Source organism: Coregonus lavaretus (genome assembly GCF_964263955.1).
Source record: "Coregonus lavaretus genome assembly, chromosome: 5".
NCBI lineage: Eukaryota > Metazoa > Chordata > Actinopteri > Salmoniformes > Salmonidae > Coregonus > Coregonus lavaretus.
The window spans coordinates 6,847,934-6,875,476 of record NC_139992.1 but is presented as its reverse complement, the minus strand read 5'-3'; the positions used below and the strand labels follow the sequence as shown (position 1 = coordinate 6,875,476).

At 42.3% G+C, this 27,543-nt stretch overlaps 1 protein-coding gene across 1 annotated transcript in view; it reads left to right on the top strand.

Annotated features, from left to right (window-relative positions):
* Positions 1 to 12,041: 12,041 nt before the first annotated feature.
* The window catches only part of LOC311129731 (glypican-6-like), a gene marked incomplete at its 3' end in the record, with an annotated part of 153,811 nt that continues 138,309 nt past the window's right edge, over positions 12,042 to 27,543 (top strand). The window contains exon 1 of the mRNA XM_084162146.1: positions 12,042 to 12,478. Coding sequence (XP_084018272.1) covers positions 12,325 to 12,478 — 154 coding nt within the window. The 5' untranslated portion in view covers positions 12,042 to 12,324. The remainder of the gene's footprint in view (positions 12,479 to 27,543) is intronic.

Genomic DNA, 27,543 nt, shown 5'->3' with positions numbered 1-27,543 from the left:
GATCTGAAATTCTAAGGTTCTCTGAGGTGCTGGGACCCTTACAGGGTGGCGGTGCGGTTCAGCATTCTCAGAGCGTGACACTTCCTTGATGGAAATTCTCTTTAATCAGAAGTTTCAGCGTCCCCTCTTGACTTGTTCACATCAGTTTGATTAGTTTTTCTGGGTTAGGGTTGGGATTAGGGTTGGGATTAGGGTTGGGATTAGGGTTGACTCTGTATTTCACAAGACACTGGCAGAGTCTTCAGGTTGGTCAACAACAATTAGTATACTGATTTTTTTTTTTTTACATTTACATTTTAGTCATTTAGCAGACGCTCTTATCCAGAGTGATTTACAGTAGTGAGTGCATACATTTTAATACTTTTTTCATACTGGTCCCCCGTGGGAATCGAACCCACAACCCTGGCACTGCAAGTGCCATGGTCTACCAACTGAACAAATTATTTACTTTAATTGAGGATGATGCCTTATCTGCTAAGTTATGTGTAATTATTCTTCCTAAAGAAATGTGTTTGGGAAGCCTTAGGAGTATGCATGGATCACGATTATTTACAGAAATAACAATCCAGTCTTACCACTGCAAATGTTTAACAATAAGAAATATACTGGAAATGTGTCAAAATGTTTACTGTATGTCTTGTTAGGTAACTTGAGGTTACAATAGCAGTCTCCATCTTTTCAGTGCTGGCTTTCGTGGGTGCGCTGCAGGGAGTGGTATTCTTCTGGCCTTTTGTGTATTAAAGAAAGAGAAGTTTGCAGATAGTTTGCTTGTGGCACAGAGCTTTCAAGATGTCTCTGGTGAAATGGCTCTGAAAATGGAAACATATCCCGAAAAACATTCATCCAAATAAAATGTACATTATACTTTTACAATGGGATGGTAGCGTATTATCAGTCAAGACAGAGGAGAGTTTTCGTGTTATTACTAATTTAACACATAGTCCCAAAGCTTTTAAACCAGTGGCTGTTTTTAAAATTCAGTTCTGAATGAATGCGACGGGTTGTTTTTTCAGTGTAGCTAACTTCATTGGGTTTCATTTCCCACTAAGGTAAACTATTAGTTTCTCATATTTTCCCATGATTAACCCTAGTTTCTAAGTTTTAATGAAATCTAGTCATCACACTAAATTTCTTGAACTTGAACACACACACTCATGCAGGCACATAGGTGTGACGAGGTGTGAAAGAAGGAGTCAGTCGCAGGAGGTAAAATACAGAAGTCCAGAGTTTAATCCGTTTGCATAAATCAAACGCCCCAAGCGTGAAACAAAACTATACAAGGGAAAAACATCCACCTTGGCAATAACACAGTGAAATGTTGCTCAACCGAGCTACACGCTCTCACAACAAACAATCACTCACAAAGACAAGGGGAACAGAGGGAACACTTATACACATACTAATTAGGGGAATGAGCACCAGGTGTTTGTGATTGACAAGACATGACAAGTGGAGTGATGAGAATGGGATCGGTAGTAGCTAGTACTCCGGTGACGACGAACACCGAAGCCTGCCCAAACCAGGAGGGGGGGGCAGCCTCTGCGGAAGTCGTGACAATAGGTAACCACCACGGGTGGCTGGTGGCACCTTAATTGGGGAGGATGGGCTGAAAGTAATGGCTGGAATGGAATAAATGGAACGGTATCAAACATATAGTTTCCATGTGCTTGATACCATTATATTCATTCGATTCCAGCCACTACCTGATGATGCCTGGTACAATATATCATCCACATTCGGTCTACTAATCAAGCAAGGAGGGCACCTCTACAAAGTAAATTGTTATCATTTGAGATGACCAGATCAGACGCAGCATTTTAAACAAGCCCCAGTGATTACCGGATCAGACACAGCAGTTTAAACAAGCCCCAGTGATTACCGGATCAGACGCAGTGTTTTAAACAAGCCCCAGTGATTACCGGATCAGACGCAGCGTTTTAAACAAGCTCCAGACCAGACACAGTGTTTTAAACAAGCACCAGTGATTGAAATCAAAGTTTATTTGTCACATGCTTCGTAAACAACAGGTGTAGACTAACAGTGAAATGTTTACTTACGGGTCCTTCCCAACAATGCAGAAAGAAAGAAAGAGCAATATATATATAACACAAGGAATAAATACACAATGAGTAATGATAATATGGTTATATACACAGGGTACCAGTACCGAGTTGATGTGCAGGGGTACAAGGTAATTGAGGTAGATATGTACATATAGATAGGGATAAAGTGACTAGGAAACAGAACAGATAATAAACAGTAACAGCAGCGTATGTGATGAGTCAAAAGAGTTTGTGCCAAAAGGGTCAATGCAGCTAGTGGTTAACTATATAACTAACTATTTAGCAGTCGTATGGCCTGGGGGTAGAAGCTGTTCAGGGTCCTGTTGGTTCCAGACTTGGTGCATCGGTACCGTTTGCCGTGCGGTAGCAGAGAGAACAGTCTATCACTTGGGTGGCTGGAGTCCTTGACAATTTTTTGCGCCATTCCTCTGACACCGCCTGGTATAAAGGTCCTGGCTGGCAGGGAGCTCGGCCCCAGTGACGTACTGGGCCGTACGCACTACCCTCTGTAGCGCCTTGCGGTCGGGTGTCAAGCAGTTGCCATACCAAGCGGTAGTGTAGCCAGTCAAGATGCTCTCAATGGTGCAGCTGTATAACTTTTTGAGGCCCATGCCAAATCTTTTAAGCCACCTGAGGGGGAAGAGGTGTTGTCGTGCCTTCTTCACGACTGTGTTGGTGTGTGTGGACCATGATAGATCCTTAGTGATGTGGACACCAAGGAACTTGAAATTCTCATCTTGCTCCACTACAGCTCCGTCGAGTCTTTGAAAATGTCTAGGGCCTTCCTCTGACACCTCCTGGTATAGCGGTCCTGAATGTCAGGGAGCTTGGCCCCAGTGATTTTCTATTTTATTTAACCAAGGTCTCTTTTACAGATGAGCCCTGAATTACAGAAATTACAGAAAATACACACATCAATATCAATACAAAATGGAAGCAGAAAGAAAAACACAGTGATAAAAAACAAACATTCATCAGTAATAAGGTCCTCAATCAGCTTTCTGAATTACCCTAGAGGCACCAAAACATCATATTTAAGAACATATTGAAGATTGTTCCACAAATAAGGTGCAAGAAAACTAAAAGCTGATTTACCTAACTCAGTAGAGACCAAAGGAACTTCCAGAGTTAGCCATCCCTGAGACTGGGTGTGGTAACTCGTACGTCTAAAGTTTAGTGATGATGTTAGGTGCAGTGGGACTTTTTGTAACAGGGCTTTATTAATGAAAACATAGCTATATATCAACCTACGTAACATCAAAGAGGGCTAACCAACTTTCTGGTGATGCACTGGGCCGTACTGGGACGCACTAGCCTCTGTAGCGCCTTGTGGTCGGATGCCAAGCAGTTGCCATACCAAGCGGTAGTGCAGCCAGTCAAGATGCTCTCAATGGTGCAACTATTACCGGATCAGATGTAGCGTTTTAAACAAGCCCCAGATCAGACGCAGCGTTTTAAACAAGCCCCAGATCAGACACAGCATTTTAAACAGGCCCCAGATCAGACGCAGCGTTTTAAACAAGCCCCAGATCAGACGCAGCGTTTTAAACAAGCCCCAGATCAGACGCAGTGTTTTAAACAGGCCCCAGATCAGACGCAATGTTTTAAACAGGCCCCAGATCAGACGCAGTGTTTTAAACAGGCCCCAGATCAGACGCAGTGTTTTAAACAGGCCCCAGATCAGACACAGTGTTTTAAACAGGCCCCAGATCAGACGCAGTGTTTTAAACAGGCCCCAGATCAGACGCAGTGTTTTAAACAGGCCCCAGATCAGACGCAGTGTTTTAAACAGGCCACAGTGATTCCTGTTCATTCTATCAGATATAGTCAGCTGCTATTAGAACCCCACAGGAAGAGTATCACCTGTTTCGTTACAGTAATGTGACTGATTGATGTTACATTGTTTAGGGATGCAGCATACTTTTTGCTTTTCAACACAAGATCGTCTCCAGTGCAAAACATATGATCACGAAAGTCTGTATGGGTACAGTAGTAGCATGGCCATGTCAGTGCTATACCTCCTTAAATCTCTGCATCATCCATCTTCCCTTATCAGTGTTTATCCGCCATCAGGTTTGCAGTGTCCTACGAAGTCCCTTTGGTAATTTAACTTGCAATATGTTCTCAGAGCATCTTCCAGGCCCACAGAATGCTCCAAGTCATTATTGTCTCTGGCAGGTACATAGAGGCAGATAAAACTACAGAGGAGAGCCAGGGAGGATGTCAAGAGGAGGTATGCCTGTTTCTATTGTTTTATTTACCAAGCAGAGCCAGGGCGTTCAGCCCAGCTCCAGACCCAGCCCCAACGAGAGAGGAGGACTGTGGGACATCAGCAGCAATGCCAAGCTGACCCTCCATCTCCTCCTGTCCTCATCTGCAGGCATTTCTGTTTCAGCGTCAAGTGATTGACCATTGGCTCTAGATTAGAATTGATTGCATCAGAGAAATAACAATGGAAGGGCTATTAGTATTCAGACAGCGGGCAGTTAGTGTGTCTCACCGCGTGATCAGCAGACAGCAGAACAACTGGATCCATTATTAACAACACATTGTCTAGCAGGCTCATGCTAAAGATGAGACTGGGGCCGTTTGGATTTGAGCAATGCAGTGGTTCTAACTGGGTCGTATCGATCCGTCCATCCGGTTCCTGTTCATGACAGAACAAGCAGGATGGATGCCCTGCTGGTCGTTGTGAGCTGAAGGGTAAAATACTGGGGTAACCTGAGAAAAGCTATTATGTGCCGTTAGCTCATGTGGAGGTATGAGAAATACGTTATTTGCTTGACTTGCCATGGGACTGGCTTGGTCTCCTTTAGAGGACAGGAGAGGAGAACAGACTGCTCATGTGTGGAGGATTGGGTCTGGCATCTTCATGGCTGGACATGACCGTTATCATGACCATGGTCCTTGATCCTGTCTCTTCAGGCTAGAAGTGCTTGTTACAGTACTTGCTTTATTGGTCCATTTGCACGGATATTCTTTTTTTTTTTTGCTGTCACACTAACCAACCTGACACACAACACACACATCACAGAGCAGCACCCCTGGAACTCTTGCTGAAGGACACAATGGCGGTAGGTAGTATACGGGGATATTGGAGCATGCAGATTTCCCCGCAGGCCGCTCAGTGGTTCGAACTGCCTCGCTAACCTCGACGCTACCGGCGAGTTACCGGCCCGCCTCTCTAAACTCGAAGCAAGTTCAGTATCGCCTATAAAGGGATTCCGTTATTGTATTGACACTGCAGAATTGAACGGTCTCTTTTATCCCAAGTCTATAAAAAGTAATAAAGTGGCTGACATTTTCTCTGGGGTACTTCCAATGGCTACATCTGTGATTCAAACCTGCAGCCAGGTGCAGCTAAACCACTTGGCTACTCAACCTTGATGTTGCCTGGGAGACGCCAGAAGCTTTGCCTTTCCTAACCTGATGTTTTGAACATTGACCTCTACATGCATTAAAGTGACTTGGCTACATTATGAGTCATTTGCTGGTCTTTCACTCCGTCTAGAACATATCATAACAACATATAATTGCTAGGTGTCATGCCTTTTGATTAAAATCGATGTATAGTCTTCCTCTAATGGTTAGGACCAATCTTAAATGTATAACAAATGACCAAATCTGAGCTCACTCCATCATTCACCTTTTCCAAGTGTCTATTTGAATGTGAATTACTGTAAAACATGCTGACTACACGTCTCAGAGCGTGCGTAGACAGCTATGACCGAGCAGGAACTAGTGTGAAGATGGAAAGAGGGGATCAAGCTAATCTTGCTCTAAAGCCTATTGATTTTGAACAACGTAATGTTTTATTGTCCTGACATTTGAATATGATTGGTGTAGCACCAATCCGTTCAGGAATATTATGTGGATGATATTTTTTGTTGCTGCTCTAAAGCCATTGACAGTAAGCAATCAGTCAGCTCACTGCACGTCTATGTCAACTCTGCTGACATTTAAAACAAGAGCTTAATTAATTAGTACACAAACCACACGTCCTGTAAACTGTAAATCTAGAAGAAATGTACTGACAAAAGTTTCAGGATTTTCTGGTTGATATGTACCACTGTTATGAGCAATGTTGTGGCAGTAGATATTAACTTTGACTGCTGTTTAATGCCACCTTCATAAATTAACCACAGGGGAGACCATAGAATTCACAGCTTAAAGGCTCTGCTCTGGCTGCTTAAACTGCCTGCATGTTAAACCTGTCCTGTTTAACATTCATGCAAATTCATTGGATATCTGCAGAGACAAAGACATCAAAGAATTTGCCACTGTCCATTACCTTTACCCACATCTGGAGAAAAAGAATGATACAGCAGTTCACTGTTAAACAACTAATACTCTGTGGGAAAGGTAGAGGAAGGATAAAATGTACATTTCCAGTGTCTGAGGATATGACTGCAGGACCAGAATCCTTCCTTTAATCTTCCCTTGGAACAGGCAACATGTTGTCACGCCGACGATGTCAGACAGCGACATCTGTCCATGACCCTTCGCTGGTCATTAGATGTATTGACACAGTGGAAACTCTTTCAAGTGGTGTGCAGAATGTCAACAATAATGGCTGTGTTCGAGAGGATGAAAACCGTAATGTATCATGGGTAATTTGGGACTGACCTACTGATCTACAAATTATAATGAGTAGTTATTTATGATGCAAGGTTCTTTGTTGATCAGTGTGCAATGTCGAACAAGCCCAATGCCTCTTCTGCAGGTTTCCCATCAACATTGTAATTCAATGTGCTCGATGTGATAACTGCCTGTAACTGCCTTGAGGCCACTCATTAGGGGATCGATCTAAAGTATCACGTCTTAAGACTTCATAAAGTGTTAATAGTAATTATTGTAAAAGCCACTCAGCAACACTTACATTATACAAGCATTGCAAATGCTCTCAATTCCCCCGAAAATAGGGCCACTCTCTGTAGCCGTTAGCTGCCGATTGTCTTGATTGGATAAAGGGACTTCATTTGAAACCAGAATCAATTTATTTTGGATCTGAAATGAACGTGCCACCATGTTTCCTGTATACTGTATTCAGCAGATTGCTTACATTTCTAGTTTACCTCCCACTGCCCTGTGGGTGATCCACAGGCATCATTCATACTAAGCACTCAGAAATCCCCTAATGCCAGAGGATGAGGAGGTCAGAAGTGCATATTCATATTCATTACGTCACGGTCCGAATTCTATGAATGCTTTACCCTGTTTTTATTCCTGGAGGACTGAAAGGGACACATAACAAAATGAAATCTGGCCATTTACCAGAGTGAGATACCTTTGGTCCCAGAGCTTGAATTAAACCCAGCAGGATGTTATGTTGAGGGGCGGATTAAGTCTGGAGGTCAGGGTATCATCCCTACTGTAGGTCTCAATCCTTCCTAGGGTAAAAGCTGTGTTTTTATCAGGGAGTGATTCTCAGATATGTTAACATTTTTACATTTCAGTCATTTAGCAGACGCTCTTATCCAGAGCGACTTACAGTTAGTGAATGCATGCATATTTTATTTTATTTTAAAAATTTTCCTACCCCTGTGGGAATCGAACCCACAACCCTGGCGTTACAAACGCCATGCTCTATCAACTGAGCTACATCCCCTGCCGGCCATTCCCTCCCCTACCCTGGACGACGCTGGGCCAATTGCGCGCCGCCCCATGGGTCGCAATTAAGTTAAGTCATGTACCGTAAACAACTATTATCTTGATACATCCAAAGCATATGTTAACTCATTCATACCACAATAAAGCACATCACAATATCGAATTTCAGTCAATTAAAATGCACAGGGATGCTATTGAAAGATTTGCCACAATTACACAATTATCTAGCTAATGATTCAATTGGACTTGATCTAACTGACGTCCAACATATTCATGTATAATTCTCTGCATTGGATGTCTGTACTGTTTAATGTTCATTAAAATCTGAAATCTGCATTTTGTTTCATCCTTGTTTCATGCTTGTTTCCTCCTTGTTTCCTCCTTGTTTCCTCCTTGTTTCCTCCTTGCGCCAGATGAGTCAGCAAGAGATGCACAATAGGATGTAAAAAGTGAAAGATAGAAGTCTTGCAGAGCAAATGTAAATGAATAAAAAACATTTATTTATCCATGATGTCTTTCCTCAAGACATTTCCGACAAGTCTTTCAAATAGTGGTTGACTATCACAGCTTTACAGACAATACTATTTTTTGGGGTGTGTTGCAGTGCATATAAAAGCCAAATAACAACAGCAGCAACCTAGATAACAGCAATCCTCTGTGAAACAGTAATGGGCTCTTGTCTACCATCCTTGAACAATAGTGTCATAACAATTTCAGCCATGACTAAATTATTGCAGACCCATATACTCCAGAGATACAGTAGATCATTGAAATGGTCATGCAATGGCAGTGCATTTACTTTTATTTCCTAATCTACACAGTTGAATTTCTTCACCAGGCTGTTTCCTGATGGTTCACAGGCTGTGTCAGGTGAATTCCCTGCTCAGGGTTGGCTACATTCAGATGATCCTGCTATGCTATCGCTGTTAACATAATTATACTAATTGGGGTTTGTAAAGTTGACAGCTCCTGGGGATGAGTTTAGATTTTGCTTTTAGAAAGATCAGGAGGGGTAATGATTTTTACCACTTATCATAACATATCTGAATTCCCAACCTGTCCTTTTCTCTTTGACAACTAAACCATGGTTTTCCACTGGTGTGTGACTACATTGAATAGAATTGTTCTGCTATTGAATTAAAAGCAAAAGCCAGAGTCTGTCAAGGAGAACATTAATACAGTTGTTATTTCTCACTGTATTTGCATACTGTTTGTTGTTGCCCTTTTATTATTCAATAGTTTAATTTCACAGAGTCAGCGTCAAAAATACCCCAAAGACGTGTTTGTCTGACACAATGAGGAATTTGCTGAAAGTGAGTGAGGAGTGAGCACTGTAAATGTATTCTGAGTCTTCACTTGCCTCAGGAATTTCAGAATGTACAGTTGAAGTCGGAAGTTTACATACACCTTAGCCAAATACATTTAAACTCAGTTTTTCACAATTCCTGACATTTAATCATAGTAAAAATTCCCTGCCTTAGGTCAGTTAGGATCACCACTTTATTTTAAGAATGTGAAATGTCAGAATAATAGTAGAGAGAATTATTTATTTCAGCTTTTATTTATTTCATCACATTCCCAGTGGGTCAGAAGTTTACATACACTCAATTAGCATTTGGTGGCATTGCCTTTAAATTGTTTAACTTGGGTCAAACGTTTCGGGTAGCCTTCCACAAGCTTCCCACAATAAATTGGGTGAATTTTGGCCCATTCCTCCTGACAGAGCTGGTGTAACTGAGTCAGGTTTGTAGGCCTCCTTGCTCGCACACGCTTTTTCAGTTCTGCCCACAAATGTTCTATAGGATTGAGGTCAGGGCTTTGTGATGGCCACTCCAATACCTTGACTTTGTTGTCCTTAAGCCATTTTGCCACAACTTTGGAAGTATGCTTGGGGTCATTGTCCAGCATCTTCACAAGGTCTTTTGCTGTTGTTCTGGGATTGATTTGCACTTTTCGCACCAAAGTACGTTCATCTCAAGGAGACAGAACGCATCTCCTTCCTGAGCGGTATGATGGCTGCGTGGTCCCATGGTGTTTATACTTGCATACAGTTGTTTGTACAGATGAACGTGGTACCTTCAGGCGTTTGGAAATTGCTCTCAAGGATGAACCAGACTTGTGGAGGTCTACAATTTTTTTTGATTTTCCCATGATGTCAAGCAAAGAGGCACTGAGTCTGGAGGTAGGCCTTGAGATACATCCACAGGTACACCTCCAATTGACTCAAATGATGTCAATTAGCCTATCAGAAGCTTCTAAAGCCATGACATCATTTTCTGGAATTTTCCAAGCTGTTTAAAGGCACAGTCAACTTAGTGTATGTAAACTTCTGACCCACTGGAATTGTGAGAAGTGAAATAATCTGTCTATAAACAATTGTTGGAAAAATTACTTGTGTCATGCACAAAGTAGATGTCCTAACCAACTTGCCAAAACTATATTTTGTTAACAAGAAATGTGTGGAGTGGTTGAAAAACGAGTGTATGTAAACTTCCGACTTCAACTGTATGTGGAACCTTTCTGACCATGCTTTTACACTCGTACTCTTTGTGGAACAACTCTTCCAGAAATGAGAGTTGCCTGGAAGATATCTAGCTCATGAGCAATTGTCTTTGACATTCAATGAATATATTCAACAGACCCCTATACATTGTGGCGTATATTTCTCCATCTCCCATATTCTATGATAAGATTCCTGTCGTTACTGTTTCCAAACAAACCTTGGAGTTCTGTGTTAAAGACATGCTCCGGAACTTTGGTGACTACTAAGTATTTTTTTAACCTTCTGCTTTGGGCTGGATGTGTCAATGTGTAGTTCATACATGCATAATCTATGAGCAGAATTACTGTCTTACCTCAATTAGCCATGAAATCCCTAGTTTGAAAGCGACTGTTTCCTTGAAGTTATGCTGTGTCATTTTCCCTACATTTTCCCCTTACATGGGCCAGCCCCTAGCAATTCGTGTTCTAGCCAATGAGCTTCAGCCCCTCGCACTTGATAAGCTAGCAAGAGGCCTGCCCAGCATTATCCAATGAGGTTGCAGGGCGGGCTCAACAGCTCAGTAGACACAGCAGAGCGAGAGAAAGAGAGAGAGAGAGAGAGAGAGAGAGAGAGAGAGAGAGAGAGAGAGAGAGAGCAATGACGTCGTACACATATCTGCACATATGTGACATAGTACACCATTTTCGGGGACCACTTTTTGCTCGTGAGTGCTACTTTCAGAACTGCTAGCTAAAACGTATACAAAAGTACCCGAGAATCTCTTTAAGCCTTGGAAATAAGCTGGGGGGGATAGCCTACCTCCCATGTGAATTAAATAAGTTATGTGTCTTATGCAATATGTGGCAAAGCCAAGGTAATATCAATGCTTTGTTGGCATAGAACATTTTGCTGTGCCTATATACAATCAGTTAATCTCCCTACTTTCAAATATCCACAATTGATCATCACCCCACAAAGGATCAGTAATGCAGTATTTGTATATCATGTTACATTTTAGCTCACTATGGAGAAAATACCCTGTCACAGTATGCTGTGTTAACACCCCTTAACATTGTGCACCAGCCAGTCTGAATGGAACAGTAAATGTAACTCTGACAACTAACGGAGGTGGAAGTGTAGCGTTCGCCATGGTATTGCAGCCATGATGATAATCCACTGTTGATCTACTCCGGTACTAAGCTGCTGAAAAATCATTAAAGCACTGAAAGGTTCAAGCATGTTCTCCACACAACACAGCCAATATACCAGTGCCACACAGTCACCTCAGTCACACCACGACTGTAAGAAGATTATACCTGAGCTAGTCATAAAATCTACTGATAATCAATGTCAGGTTTGACCAAATCCATCAATCGTGGTCACCTTGTCCTGATTCAGTCGAATCCCTATACAAGGACAGCCCCATTGTTCAACACAGGCTCTGAAATGGAAAGTTATCTCATAGAGAACCACTGTCATGGACAGTAGGCTACTGGTATTTATTGATCTGGTAGGCCTACCAACTGGCTGTTGAGTTGGTCAAGCAATGTAATGATGTAATAATCATATAATATGGTGTAGTATCAAATCAAATCAAGATGAAGAAAGAAATATGAAAGAAATGCTGTTATTGCTTTTAAATGCTGTTAAACCAGGACAGTACATTCATTTAACTGCCAGTAAAGCAATGGTAGGCTTTATCACCCAATCAGGAGCAATCCAATCCATGTGAAATCTACTTTGACGGTCTGGCGAGACTGACTCCACTCCATGTTTTCCCACTCTCTCTGATTTACTAACGCATCATAGGTGTCTCCCTCTCTAGTCCTGACCATTTCGACTTTCTACAGTAACATATAACACCCGACGGCGCTTTCTCTGAGTGAAGTTGAGTGAACACGTTGAGAGCCCGCTCTCTGTTGGATCCATGTGGTTTTACCTGGACTCACAACATTCTGTTTTCTGCGTCAATGCGGGACCGTCAACCATCGTTGGCAAAATAAACACATTTTGATTGAGAAAGCTGTTATGATAGACAGTTGTAGAAAAGTGGTAACCATTAGACGTTGAGTTGTTAGTGCCTACTACCTGCGGATGCAGTGCAGTGGAGTTCCTCTCTAAACGGGAATCTGCAGAGGATTAAAGAAGGATTCATCACAGAAGTGCACGATGTTGAGAATACGGACCGTCCTATGGACTTTATCTGTGGCGCTGTCCGTTGCCGCTGGAGCAGATTTTAAAGCACATAACTGCAGTGAGGTTAGACAAGCTTCTATCGCAAAAGGCTTCAGTTTTGAAAATGTTCCTCTGCAAGAAATGTCAGGTAAGAAGGGAACGTAAGATGTGAGTGCTACCTGTCAATATAATGATGTATTGAACACAGTCGATAGGTGTAAAGTGGGTATACTTATGGCATAACAAACCATATAATGTGGATAAGAAGAACAAATCTAATACTATGCAACATAATGTTCTAATTTACATCACTGACTACTATAGTGCGCGTGAAAGGACATTTTGAAAACCGGTGCCTTGGCTTTAGGCTACAAAGCACATTAATTTTATTTAGGGATATAGTTGTTTATTATGATAATGCAATGCAATATGAAAGTGTTGTTGCTGTTGAATGAAGGCTATACTCACCTGTCATCCATGAAGTTGTGGTTGATTTTGCTTTATGAAGGAAATGTATGTGTGATAGAAATGTAGCCAGAATAATTACTATAACTAAACACACACTGTTTTAACACGGACCTTAGTCCTACCTAGGTTAGTTTGACATTGTACAATATGTTTTAATGACCAGCCTACAATTCAAACTCCTTAGAAATAAAACTATTTAGCAACTTAAACTCTTGATTAATTCCTAATCAAAGTAGCCTATTGCAGATATATCACAGTAGCCCAGTTTATAACATTCCCATTCGTGATACTTTCGTTCATTGATTCAAAGTTAATCCTAAATATATCCACTAGCCTACACTAAAATAGAATACATGCAGTCCTTGACATAATGTCAATTTTAATATTTGACTGAATAAAGTAATGTCTTTGTCTATCTAACATTCTGAATAATATGTCAATGGAAGCAGCAGAATAAACCTGCTGGCATTAGATGTGCTGGTGTGGCCAGTAGAGGTCTCTGTGTCTTCTTTGTGCCTCTGTGTCTAAATAATTCATAATCATCAGCCATGCATTCACTGGATTGATTTCTGTCTTGTTAATAAAGTGACAATGACGCTGTCATGTAATGCTCCCTCAAGTCATTGCAAACATCAGTGCAATTAAATTTCCAACCAATATGTGGTCCTCTGTAGCTCAGCTGGTAGAGCACGGCGCTTGTAACGCCAGGGTAGTGGGTTCGATCCCCGGGACCCACCCATACACAATAAAAAAATGTATGCACGCATGACTGTAAGTCGCTTTGGATAAAAGCATCTGCTAAATGCCATATTATATTATATTATTAATATCCATTCTCCTTCCCGTGTGTGAACCACAGGGTAATGCTGCCATGATGCAATTATGATATTTCTTGTAATATGTTTGTAAATACATAATGGTAGCCTGCTGGTCTTCAGAAATATTTATATGGACTTTCTCTACTTCAGGCCATGGAGGCTTGAATTTTTCAGACCCACCCAAGGCAATCTGTGACTGGCTCAGTCAGAAACTACAGTATTGCTTCAGTGTTCTGCTCCAGCATTCACAAGGGTAGATTTGCACAAGGAGAGTTGTCATATAAGGAACATTGAAATGATTTTGTTTAGGTAATGATGATCGATTGTATGCATGAAGTGGATCAAAGATGATGTTAGTTGTTTCCTCTTTCCCTTGCCATATGAGTATAAACTTTGTCTGCCCAGACCATTAATATCATGATGTCATGATCCCATCATTCTGTAGTTAGACAGAAATATGGCACCGGTAAAAGGCTGTATATTTGATAACAAGCACACCTGTTCATAGACGGGCTTGAATATCAAACGGATTAAATCCCCAAATGTAGGCACGCTCCTCTCGTTGACGTCTAATCTTCAATAAATGAAAGCCCAGTCTGTCATCTCTGAGTGATGCAGCTGTATGGGAGCACTTTGATCACATCCACATGGGTGTTGACCCCATTTGTCTTCAGGAATGGCAATGACTGACTATGATTTATGCAATGTCAACACCTCAGCAAATTGATTGCTGAAAGTCTGAGAGTGAGTGTGTTGTCTGTTTAGCCGACACAGTCGTGTACATATCCTTTATTTATTAATAATAGTGATGTAAACATCTCTGTGTCACTGCCACTGGTGCAAATGGTGTCTCATCTACATAATATCCTTGTTAAGTTTCAATAGTCTACAACCGGCATGCCAGTCAATAGACCATACAGAGCTGAGCATGCCCTTAGAAAAACAGGTTCCCATAGGAGCTGTACCCATAGGAGAACCCTTTTTGGTTCCAGGTAGAACCCTTTTGGGTTCCATGTAGAACCCTCTGTGGAAAGGGTTCTACCTGGAACCCAAAAGGGTCCTACCTGGAACCCAAAAGGGATCTTCAAAGGGTTCTCCTATAGGGACAGCCGAATAACCCTTTTAGGTTCTAGATAGCACCCTTTTTTCTAAGAGTGTGTTATAGTTTTGGTTTAATGTACAATTGAGATGAAAAAAAGTCTCTATATTGCATAATCAGGTCGATATTTTCATTCGCTAGCCTATTGGTGTGAAGCCAATCCTTCAAATATTTAATGTGAATTCTAACTGTGGTATAGGGTAGGAAGCTCTGTGTATCATTTTACTTTGTGTGCCTGGAAACAATGTGTTTTGATAGAATCCTGTCCAAAGATCTTCACTGCATAATCAGTTGAGTTGAGGTCTGTTGCTTTTGGCCATGTCCCCAAGAGGAGTGCCGTCAACCTCGAGTTGTGGTCAAAGAGAGATGGGTTGATGTCTGATGCCTCAGAGACTGAAGATGTTGTACATCATGCCTAGTTAGAATTCATTAGAGGTTTAAATATAGCTTAATTTGATTGTAATTCCTTCATATAACCAGATGGTGTCTCTGCACAACTTCTTGTGAAAACATTAATTTACAGGTTATTAACAGAAGCAATGCCAACGTAAACATGTAGTGAATCATAATTTTTATTGAGGGTGATTAGGCTTATTGAGGGTGATTAGGCTCGTTCAAAGCTACTTTCAAGAGAGCCTAGTCTACAGGTAGCATGCTATACCACTCGTATTGTATCAGACCAGCGGTTTATATTGAATGGGTTTGTGGGACTCAGTTGGAGCAGACAGGTTCTGACCAGAGTGTGTGATCAGAATCAGCCAGGTCAGGTAGAATGTCAGCAGGGGTGTCAGCGTTATTGACAGAAGTGCTGCTATGAGTCAGAGCCTGCATGCCCGGTTGGTACAGTAATACCGCGGGCCCTGGCCTGTGCATTTTGAAGAGGCCCTGGTTCAAGTTGTCAGCAAGTGCGGTGGTGAAGGCTTAAAAACTAAGAGTGACTGGGAAAGTACACTGCTTTATGTCCTCAGTCATTGGACTGTCAGCACTGCTCAAATTGTCCGGTGCTCCTCCAGCTCCTCTGCAGGTTATTGAGTCTGTGTATATATACACAAAAAACGGTCAGTGAGTTCATTACATACCTCCTTAATCCAAGCTCATCACTGCCTGGTGAAAGACTAGCCCTGCACACAGGCTTGTGACAGATCTGTCTCAGGTTCCGTTCACTGACCCAATGAATTACCCAATGCCCGAGACGAGACACGTCGACAGGGGGACTTGGAGGATGAGTCAGACAGACTGCTAGACCCTTCCCGGTAGATGTGTGTTTTAGGAACACAGACATACACTGTGGAGCTTCTCAAGCTGTCCCAGCTCCACCCTATCATTTCATGTCCAGCTCAGCCTTCCTTTTTCCCAGCAGTGGAATGGGACAGAAATAACAGTGCTGATATTTGATGTGGTCCATGCCTTCGTATACAAGCAGCCAAATGATCTCTGCTGAGCCGTGTAATGTGTGGAATGGATTGAAAAGAGCTAAATGGGAGTGCCAGGCCAGCAGAGAGAACGGCCAAGTGAATGTGCTGGCCTCTGGCATGATTCATCCGTATTACTATGCTGCATTATCTGATTATTATGACCTCTTCCCCCCCCCCCCCCCCCCACTAAATACACAGTTGTGGAGATGGATCAAGGATCAGGTGATGGTGTGGTGGTGGTACTCATAAAAATGATGGTGATGGAATTGTTCTTAATTGGACTGTTGGGATTGGCAGTGATTGAAAGTGTTGTAAATAGTAGTGGTGGTGGGGTTATAGTCTGTTGATTTAATCATGTATCATCAGGAAAGCCAGGGACCCAAACAATCATGTCTTTTTCTCCATGCCAAAGTGGATTTCTCAAACGCCTCCTCTTATCTCCATGCCAATAATCATGCTCATGAATACTAAAATGGGCTGCATGATGGGGTTTCTCTCTTGGATCAGGAGGAACGACTCTAGTCTGCCTGCTAGTGTTTCATCCTCTCAGGGAGAATAACAGAATAACAGGGCAGTCGCTCAAAGCATATCAACAAGCTCCTGCAGAGTAGACGCTGGTGCCAGTATCTTTTGTAAAGAAATTAAGCTGTTTTCTCATCCCCTATTGTGTTTAGTTATTTTATATCGGATACAAATGTGTAATTTAGCATTTCTCTTACTGCTGTATACTCAATCAATTTTTCATTGTTCATTTTCGGTTTGTTGTTGAAATAGCTCACTGTTTGTTCACACTTGCCACTGTTTTGATCATATTCCCAACAGTACAATTTAGATCGTGCCATTATACTTCACACTATATCTTTAGATGCGAGAGCTTGGAAGATGAAATGCTAATTTCTGTGCCACCACACCCCTGTGGTTGATTTTTAGCACTAAGTGCGCTGAAGTTTTGTTGTCATTTTTCCTAAGCATCTTTTTTCTTTGTTTAAGCCTCTCTACACACTTGTTGATTTTTAAATTAGTGTTAATAAGCAACAAAGACGATAATAGATCCCTTAATAGTCATTGTTGACGGATAATAGTCAAAGGTGAAAGTCTCTCCAAATATATAATTGTCCCTGTCCCTGTTTGAACTTGAATGTCTCGATCGATAGTGTAGAATTGTGTGATGGTTTGTTACATTTTTTAAAATGATTATTTAAGTTAGACTTGGCAGCTCTCTCATGTAATCTCAGAGAAGATACCACACATTATAATAATAATAATAATAATAATAATAATATAATAAATAATAATAATAATAATATGCCATTTAGCAGACGCTTTTATCCAAAGCGACTTACAGTCATGCGTGCATACATTTTTGTGTATGGGTGGTCCCGGGGATCGAACCCACTACCTTGGCGTTACAAGCGCCGTGCTCTACCAGCTGAGCTACAGAGGACCACGTCACATTGTCACATAGGCAGGCCGTCCTCCTTGGCACTAATAATGATACATTATTAATAAATAATACATGTCTGACAATCTCATTACTGTTTAATTAACTATACAGTTGAAGTCAGAAGTTTACATACACCTTAGCCAAATACATTTAAACTCAGTTTTTCACAATTCCTGACATTTAATTATAGTAAAAATTCCCTGTCTTAGGTCAGTTAGGATCACCACTTTATTTTAAGAATGTGAAATGTCAGAATAATAGTAGAGAGAATGATTTATTTCAGATTTGATTTCTTTCATCACATTCCCAGTGGGTCAGAAGTTTACATACACTCAATTAGTATTTGGTAGCATTGCCTTTAAATTGTTTAACTTGGGTAAAACGTTTCGGGTAGCCTTCCACAAGCTTCCCACAATAAGTTGGGTGAATTTTGGCCCATTCCTCCTTACAGAGCTGGTGTAACTGAGACAGGTTTGTAGGCCTCCTTGCTCGCACACGCTTTTTCAGTTCTGCCCACACATTTTCTATAGGATTGAGGTCAGGGCTTTGTGATGGCCACTCCAATACCTTGACTTTGTTGTCCTTAAGCCATTTTGCCACAACTTTGGAAGTATGCTTGGGGTCATTGTCCAGCATCTTCACAAGGTCTTTTGCTGTTGTTCTGGGATTGATTTGCACTTGAGATGTTGCTTCAATATATCCACATAATTTTCCATCCTTATGATGCCATCTATTTTGTGAAGTGCACCAGTCCCTCCTGCAGCAAAGCACCCCACAGCATGATGCTGCCACCCCCGTGCTTCAAGGTTGGGATGGGGTTCTTCGGCTTGCAAGCAGCTCCCCTTTTCCTCCAAACATAACGATGGTCATTACGTCCAAATTGTTCTATTTTTGTTTCATCAGACCAGAGGACATTTCTCCAAAAAGTACGATCTTTGTCCCCATGTGCAGTTGCAAACCGTAGTCTGGCTTTTTTATGGCGGTTTTGGAGCAGTGGCTTCTTCCTTGCTGAGCGGCCTTTCAGGTTATGTCGATATAGGACTTGTTTTACTGTGGATATAAGATACTTTTGTACCTGTTTCCTCCAACATCTTCACAAGGCCTTTTGCTGTTGTTCTGGGATTGATTTGCACTTTTCGCACCAAAGTACGTTCATCTCAAGGAGACAGAACGCATCTCCTTCCTGAGCGGTATGACGGCTGCATGGTCCCATGGTGTTTATACTTGCATGCTATTGTTTGTACAGATGAACGTGGTACCTTCAGGCATTTGGAAATTGCTCCCAAGGATGAACCAGACTTGTGGAGGTCTACAATTTTTTTTCTGAGGTCTTGGCTCATTTCTTTTGATTTTCCCATGATGTCAAGCAAAGAGGCACTGAGTTTGGAGGTAGGCCTTGAGATACATCCACAGGTACACCTCCAATTGACTCAAATGATGTCAATTAGCCTATCAGAAGATTCTAAAGCCATGACATCATTTTCTGGAATTTTCCAAGCTGTTTAAAGGCACAGTCAGCTTAGTGTATCTAAACTTCTGACCCACTGGAATTGTGAGAAGTGAAATAATCTGTCTGTAAACAATTGTTGGAAAAATTACTTGTGTCATGCACAAAGTAGATGTCCTAACCAACTTGCCAAAACTATATTTTGTTAACAAGACATTTGTGGAGTGGTTGAAAAACGAGTTTGAATGACTCCAACCTAAGTGTATGTAAACTTCCGACTTCAACTGTATATAGTATGCATATTTACAAGAAATACCAGTGATTCTCGTGAGATTGTAAATAATAAATGTTTTAAAACACAAGTCATCATTACTTGGTTGTGTGAAAGAATATACTTTCACTGTCGGAATGGAATCCATGTCTTTCAGAATCTGTCAGAGCTATCCAATTAAAATAGAACCAGAAGCTATGGAGAATAAATGATTGAATTGCTTGGTCATGTTAATATAATCCGACATGAATATATGGTTTTGGTTGGGGATCATGTTGAAGATTATTTGATGGAGTGATATGAAACCTATGTGAAAGAGCACTATTTTAGGAAATTGAAACTCATGGATAGTCACCTTAGCCCACAGCAGTGTGTAACTTTTAGTCAACTCTTAACTTTTCAAGCAACTCTGGGAGTACTGATAATTTACATACACCCCCCCCCCCCAGCGGATCTTCTTGTATTAACAAAAAAGACCTGGCCCGTGTCTGCAGCAACAATGTTCAGCCATACATACATACGTTATATCTCCCTATTCCCCCTCAGCCTGTCAAAACAGTGAGCCATCTAAAAACAAAGCCCCCTTGAATACTTCACCGCCGTTGTCGGATCTATCTTTAGCCCCGCGTCTGTCACGTCAGTCCTGTTGACAACAGACGTGCACCTGTAGGAGTTGTTTTCCTTTTCACCACTCCTGGGCCAACGAGGTTGTGTGCTGCGTAAGCGACCATTAGGGGGAGGGATTGGGCGCTCCACTCTCTCCTCTCAGGCCGCTTGGCCACAGAGTGGAGGGTGGAGGTATACCAGAAGAGTAACAGGGTACTAATGAAGGCCAGAGCTGCACTACGGTAGTAAGCTGTAAATGATTAGTGAAAGGTAATGATCAGTACAGGCCTAAGGGCCTTCCTAGTCTCTAGTCTCAGCCACCAGCTGCTACCTGGCTGTAAGTCCTTTGCCATGCTCCAGTTAGCAAGTTGATGCAGAAGAGAGTCACACTTCTAGGCCCGCTGTCCATGTATATCAAATGTCCTCAGCAGGGTTTCCATTCCTCCACCACTCCTTTTATTACATAGTCCCCAATAAATATCAAAGCCAGACATGGTTGTACGTATGCTGGTTATGTATAGCTTGTCATTCCACACTGTAGTGTACGTGGTGTTTTGGGATCCTCTATAGGTTTAACATTCTTTATGGGATCCTCTATAGGTTTACCATTTCCAGTGTATGCCATCTTGTTGTGTGCATCATCGTCATTGAAGGTAGCTATTCTGGTATCAAAGGTATCATCATAGACATTCTTATCCAATGAGGTGTAATCTCAGTCAGATTTATGGTATTGGTTCCAGATCCAACATTTAATCATCTTTATTTTAGTCTTATTATTATCTATCTCATATCTACCTCAAATACCTTGTACCCCTGCACATTGATCTGGTACTGGTACTCCCTGTATATAGCAGCACATTGATCTGGTACTGGTACTCTCTGTATATAGCAGCACATTGATCTGGTACTGGTACTCCCTGTATATAACTCCACATTGATCTGGTACTGGTACTCTCTGTATATAGCTCCACATTGATCTGGTACTGGTACTCTCTGTATATAGCTCCACATTGATCTGGTACTGGTACTCCCTGTGTATAGCAGCACATTGATCTGGTACTGGTACTCCCTGTGTATAGCTCCACATTGATCTGGTACTGGTACTCCCTGTATATAGCTCCACATTGATCTGGTACTGGTACTCCCTGTGTATAGCTCCACATTGATCTGGTACTGGTACTCCCTGTGTATAGCTCCACATTGATCTGGTACTGGTACTCCCTGTGTATAGCTCCACATTGATCTGGTACTTGTACTCCCTGTATATAGCAGCACATTGATCTGGTACTCCCTGTATATACAGTGGGGAAAAAAAGTATTTAGTCAGCCACCAATTGTGCAAGTTCTCCCACTTAAAAAGATGAGAGAGGCCTGTAATTTTCATCATAGGTACACGTCAACTATGACAGACAAAATGAGATTATTTTTCTCCAGAAAATCACATTGTAGGATTTTTAATGAATTTATTTGCAAATTATGGTGGAAAATAAGTATTTGGTCAATAACAAAAGTTTCTCAATACTTTGTTACATACCCTTTGTTGGCAATGACACAGGTCAAACGTTTTCTGTAAGTCTTCACAAGGTTTTCACACACTGTTGCTGGTATTTTGGCCCATTCCTCCATGCAGATCTCCTCTAGAGCAGTGATGTTTTGGGGCTGTCGCTGGGCAACACGGACTTTCAACTCCCTCCAAAGATTTTCTATGGGGTTGAGATCTGGAGACTGGCTAGGCCACTCCAGTACCTTGAAATGCTTCTTACGAAGCCACTCCTTCGTTGCCCGGGCGGTGTGTTTGGGATCATTGTCATGCTGAAAGACCCAGCCACGTTTCATCTTCAATGCCCTTGCTGATGGAAGGAGGTTTTCACTCAAAATCTCACGATACATGGCCCCATTCATTCTTTCCTTTACACGGATCAGTCGTCCTGGTCCCTTTGCAGAGAAACAGCCCCAAAGCATGATGTTTCCACCCCCATGCTTCACAGTAGGTATGGTGTTCTTTGGATGCAACTCAGCATTCTTTGTCCTCCAAACACGACGAGTTGAGTTTTTACCAAAAAGTTCTATTTTGGTTTCATCTGACCATATGACATTCTACCAATCCTCTTCTGGATCATCCAAATGCACTCTAGCAAACTTCAGACGGGCCTGGACATGTACTGGCTTAAGCAGGGGGACACGTCTGGCACTGCAGGATTTGAGTACCTTGCGGCGTAGTGTGTTACTGATGGTAGGCTTTGTTACTTTGGTCCCAGCTCTCTGCAGGTCATTCACTAGGTCCCCCCATGTGGTTCTGGGATTTTTGCTCACCGTTCTTGTGATCATTTTGACCCCACGGGGTGAGATCTTGCGTGGAGCCCCAGATCGAGGGAGATTATCAGTGGTCTTGTATGTCTTCCATTTCCTAATAATTGCTCCCACAGTTGATTTCTTCAAACCAAGCAGCTTACCTATTGCAGATTCAGTCTTCCCAGCCTGGTGCAGGTCTACAATTTTGTTTCTGGTGTCCTTTGACAGCTCTTTGGTCTTGGCCATAGTGGAGTTTGGAGTGTGACTGTTTGAGGTTGTGGACAGGTGTCTTTTATACTGATAACAAGTTCAAACAGGTGCCATTAATACAGGTAACGAGTGGAGGACAGAGGAGCCTCTTAAAGAAGAAGTTACAGGTCTGTAAGAGCCAGAAATCTTGCTTGTTTGTAGGTGACCAAATACTTATTTTCCACCATAATTTGCAAATAAATTCATAAAAAATCCTACAATGTGATTTTCTGGATTTATTTTCCTCAATTTGTCTGTCATAGTTGACGTGTACCTATGATGAAAATTACAGGCCTCTCATCTTTTTAAGTGGGAGAACTTGCCAAATTGGTGGCTGACTAAATACTTTTTTCCCCCACTGTAGCAGCACATTGATCTGGTACTGGTACTCCCTGTGTATAGCAGCACATTGATCTGGTACTGGTACTTCATGTGTATAGCAGCACATTGATCTGGTACTGGTACTCCCTGTGTATAGCAGCACATTGATCTGGTACTGGTACTTCCTGTGTATAGCAGCACATTGATCTGGTACTGGTACTTCCTGTTTATAGCTTCATTCTTTATTCCACCTGTGTAACTATTTTTCTTTTTATAATTTTTAAAACTCTGCATCGTTGAGAAGGGCTTGTAAGCAAGAATTTCACGGTAAAGTCTACACCCGTTATGTTACTTTGAAGTGACTTCCAAAATACTTTTGGGAAGTGTTTTTTTTAGACTGTGAGCCTTTAGACTTGAACTTTAAGGGGGTCCACAGTAGAGCGATCTATGACGTACAAGTCACCTCAGCTGCAGCATGAGGGCCTTAGAAAATGGAATGTTCCAGATTTCAAATGTCCTTGAATGGCTATTTTCTGTATATGGCAGAATCAACAGATCCTGAAAGTGCGTTATATTGGCTAGAGAGCACATTTACCTACAAGGCTTTTTCAAATACTCCTGAGAATATGGCACATGAATATGGTCTTTTGAAACAGCATTCCCGTGCAGTAGCAGAGGGAGTAGCCTCATTTAAGTTATTTTTCTTGTTTGTGTGAATTCCCTTAGGTGATTTATTTCCCTTACAATGAAACATCTTATTCTAATAAGAATAAATTCGCTCACAAATCAATTATTCTTGCCACACACCCCTATAAAGACAGAGTTGCGAGTTTGTGACACAGTTTGAAATGCATTGACAATGGCATTTCATCATTGTGACATTGGTTTAGATATTAACATTTGATATTCCATCATCTCTATCACATTTGACTCTCTTGAGGAGGCAGACCACCACGTCATTATGTTGAAGGGTACACTGTGACACTTTCATTTGTAGGCCTACTGTGCTGCTTTGATTCTGTCACCTCTCTCTGAGGACATGTTCAATATTCATACACTGAGTGCACAAAACATTAGGAACACCTTCCTAATATTGAGTTGCACCCCTCCCTTTTGTCCTCGGAACAGCCTCAATTCATCGGGGCATGGACTCTACAAGGTGTCGAAAGTGTTCCACAGGGATGCTGGCCCATGTTGACTCCGATGCTTCCCAGAGTTGTGTCAAGTCGGCTGGATGTCCTTTGGGTGGTGGACCATTCTTGATACACATGGGAAACTGTTGAGCGTGAAAAACCCAGCAGCGTTGTAGTTCTTGACCGGTGCGCCTGGCACCTACTACCACACCCAGTTCAAAGGCACTTAAATATTTTGTCTTGCCCATTCAACCTCTGAATGGCACATAATCCATGTCTCAATTGTCTCAAGGCTTCAAGATCATTCTTTAACACTGATTGAAGTGGATTTAACAAGTGGCATCAATAAGCGACCATAGCTTTCACCTGGTCAGTCAGCTCAAGATAACATGTCAGAGGTTGCAAAAGAGTTCTTGAGAGAAACCTTCAGCACCACAGAGGAGATCGAGAGAATGCATGCAGAGTAAAATAATTTGTCTCCTTACCTACAGTATGTCACCTGGTGATGAAAAGCTTCCTTTTTTCCTCTCATGTATGTTTTGAAATACGTTTGCTGTGCCAACCTAAAAACATGGGACATCCCATTCATCTGAAGTCCTGGCATGGTTTAGAATGCTAGGGGAATACAATGTAATTCCATATTGATTGTTGTAAGTCCTAGCTAGAATCTGCTATTCCAAATAACACTTCATGGGATATTGTTAAAAGGATGAGGCTTGGGTAGTGAGGTAAACACTGAAGGCAATTTTCATAAATGTTAATATTTTTAACACCGTTGCATATTCAATTGGGCTAACACTCAAAAAGGCATGATCAAGTTCCTTCTCCGTAACCTCAATCACTTTATTTAGAACGTTGTGATGTCTCGTCTTAATAATTATTCGAAAGGACACATTTGAAGTTGCAACGTGTGAATATTGAAATGAGGGGGAAAATGCTCTGACATTCATTGAACTCTCTTTACATTAATGGCACTGCAATGGATAACTGCTGTTTGAACTGCTATTTTCTGTGTTTTTTGTTGCGCTGATCGTAATTTTTTTTTTATACATAATGTTTCCGTCATTTCCTATGACCGAAAAAAGCTTCTGAACATCAGATAAGCGATCACTAACCTTGATTTGGATGAAGATTTCTACTTCAACGAGTCAGCGGCGAAGGACATACTGCTCACCCCAGACCAGGCCCTTATCCCTGAGACTCTGAAAATAAAGACATGGCGTAAGAGAATCCGAATCTATTGGCGAAATTACAATCACTGGAGAACAAGCGGACGAGCTCCGTTCAAGACTACCTTATCAACGGGACCTGAAGAACTGTAATATCCTGTGTTTCTCAGAGTCGTGGCTGAACAAGGACATGGGTAATACACATCTATCTGGTTTTTCTATGTATCGGCAGGACAGAACCACAGCGTCGGGTAAACTCAAGGGGGGAGGGGTGTGTCTCTTTGTTAACAACAGCTGGTGCGCAATCTCTAATATTAAGGAGGTCTCGAGGTTCTGTTCGCCTCAGTTCGAATACCTCATGATAAGCTGTAGACCCTACTATTTACCAAGAGAGTTTTCATCTATATTTTTCGTAGCTGTCTATTTACCACCACAAACCAATACTGGCACTAAGACCGCACTCAGTGAGCTGTATAGGGCCATAAGCAAACAAGAAAATGCTCATCCAGAGGTGGCGCTCCTAGTGGCCGGTGATTTTAATGCAGGGAAACTGAAATCTGTTTTACCTCATTTCTACCAGCATGTCACCTGTGTAACTAGAGGAGACAGAACTCTAAATCACCTTTACTCCCCACACATAAACACATACTCTCGCTCGCCCTCCATTTGGCAAATCTGACCATAACTCTATCCTCCTGATTCCTGCTTACAAGCATAAACTCAAACAGGAAGTACCAGTGATGCGCTCAATATGGAAGTGGTCCGATGAAACGGATGGTAAACTATAGGACTGTTTCACTAACTCCAGCTGGAATATGTTCCGGGATTCATCTGATGGCATTGAGGAGTTTACCACATCAGTCACCTGCTTCATTAATAAGTGCATCGACGACGTCGTCCCCACAGTGACCGTACATACATATCCCAACCGAAAGTCATGGATTACAGATAACATTCGCACTGAGCTAAAGGCTAGAGCTGCCGCTTTCCAGGAGTGGGACGCTAATACTGACGCTTATAAGAAATCACTCTACGACCTCTGACGAGCCATCAAACAGGCAAAGCGTCAATACAGGACTAAGATCAAATCCTACTACGTTGGCTCTGATGCTTGTCGGATGTGGCAGGGCTTGCAAAATATCACGGATTACAAAGGGAAACCCAGCTGCGAGCTGCCCAGTGACGCGAGCCTACCAGATTAACTAAATGCCTTCTATGCTCGCTTTGAGGCAAGCAACACTGAACCATATATGAGAGCACCAGATGTTCCGGACGACTGTGTGATCACGCTCTCTGTAGCCGATGTGAGTAAGACCTTTTTAAACAGGTTAATATTCCCAAAGCCGCAGGGCCAGACGAATTAACAGGACGCATGCTCATAGCATGCGCTGACCAGCTGGCATGTGTCTTCACTGACATCTTCAACCTCTACCTGACCCAGTCTGTAATACATACACGTTTCAAGCAGACCACCATAGTCCCTGTGCCCAAGAACACCAAGGTAACCTGTCTAAATGACTATTGTCCCGTAGCACTCACCTTTGTAACCTTGAAATGCTTTGAAAGGCTGGTCATGGCTGACATCAACACCATCATCCCAGACACCCTGGACCCACTCCAATACGTATACCGCCCCATACTGCACTCCACAGTACCCTCTCCCTCCTGAACACTTATGTGAGAATGCTGTTCATTGACTACAGCTCAGTATTCAACACCATTGTGCCCTCCAAGCTCATCACTAAGTTAAGGACCCTGGGACTGAACACCTCCCTCTGCAACTGGATCCTGGATTTCCTGACGGGCCACCCTCCAGATGGTGAGGGTAGGCAACAACACACCCACCACGCTGACCCTCAACACGGGGGCCCCTCAGGGGTCTGTGCTTAGTTCCTTTCTGTAGACCTGTTCACCCACGAATGCGTGGCGGCGCACAACTCCAACACCATCATTACGTTTGCTGACGACACAACAGTGGTAGGCCTGATCACCGACAAAGATGAGACAGCCTATAGGGAGGAGGTCAGAGACCTGGCAGTGTGGTGCAGGACAACATCTCCCTCAACGTCAGCAAGACAAAGGAGATGATTGATTGATCGTGGACTACAGGAAATGGAGGGACGAGCATGACCCCATCCACATTGATGGGCTGTAGTGGAGGAGAGCTTCAAGTTCCTCGGTGTCCACATCACTTTGGATCTATCATGGTCCACACACACCAACACAGTCGTGAAGAGGCCACGTCAGCGCATCTTCCCCCTCAGGAGGCTGAAAAGATTTGACATGGGCCCTCAGATCCTCAAAAAGTTCTACAGCTGAAAGATCTAAGAGCATCTTTCTTCTTTTTTTGTTGTTGGTATTTTACCCCCTTTTTCTCCCCAATTTCGTGGTATCCAATTGGTAGTTAGTCTTGTCCCATCGCTGCAACTCCCGTACAGAAACGGGAGAGGTGAAGGTCGAGAGTCGTGCGTCCTCCGAAAC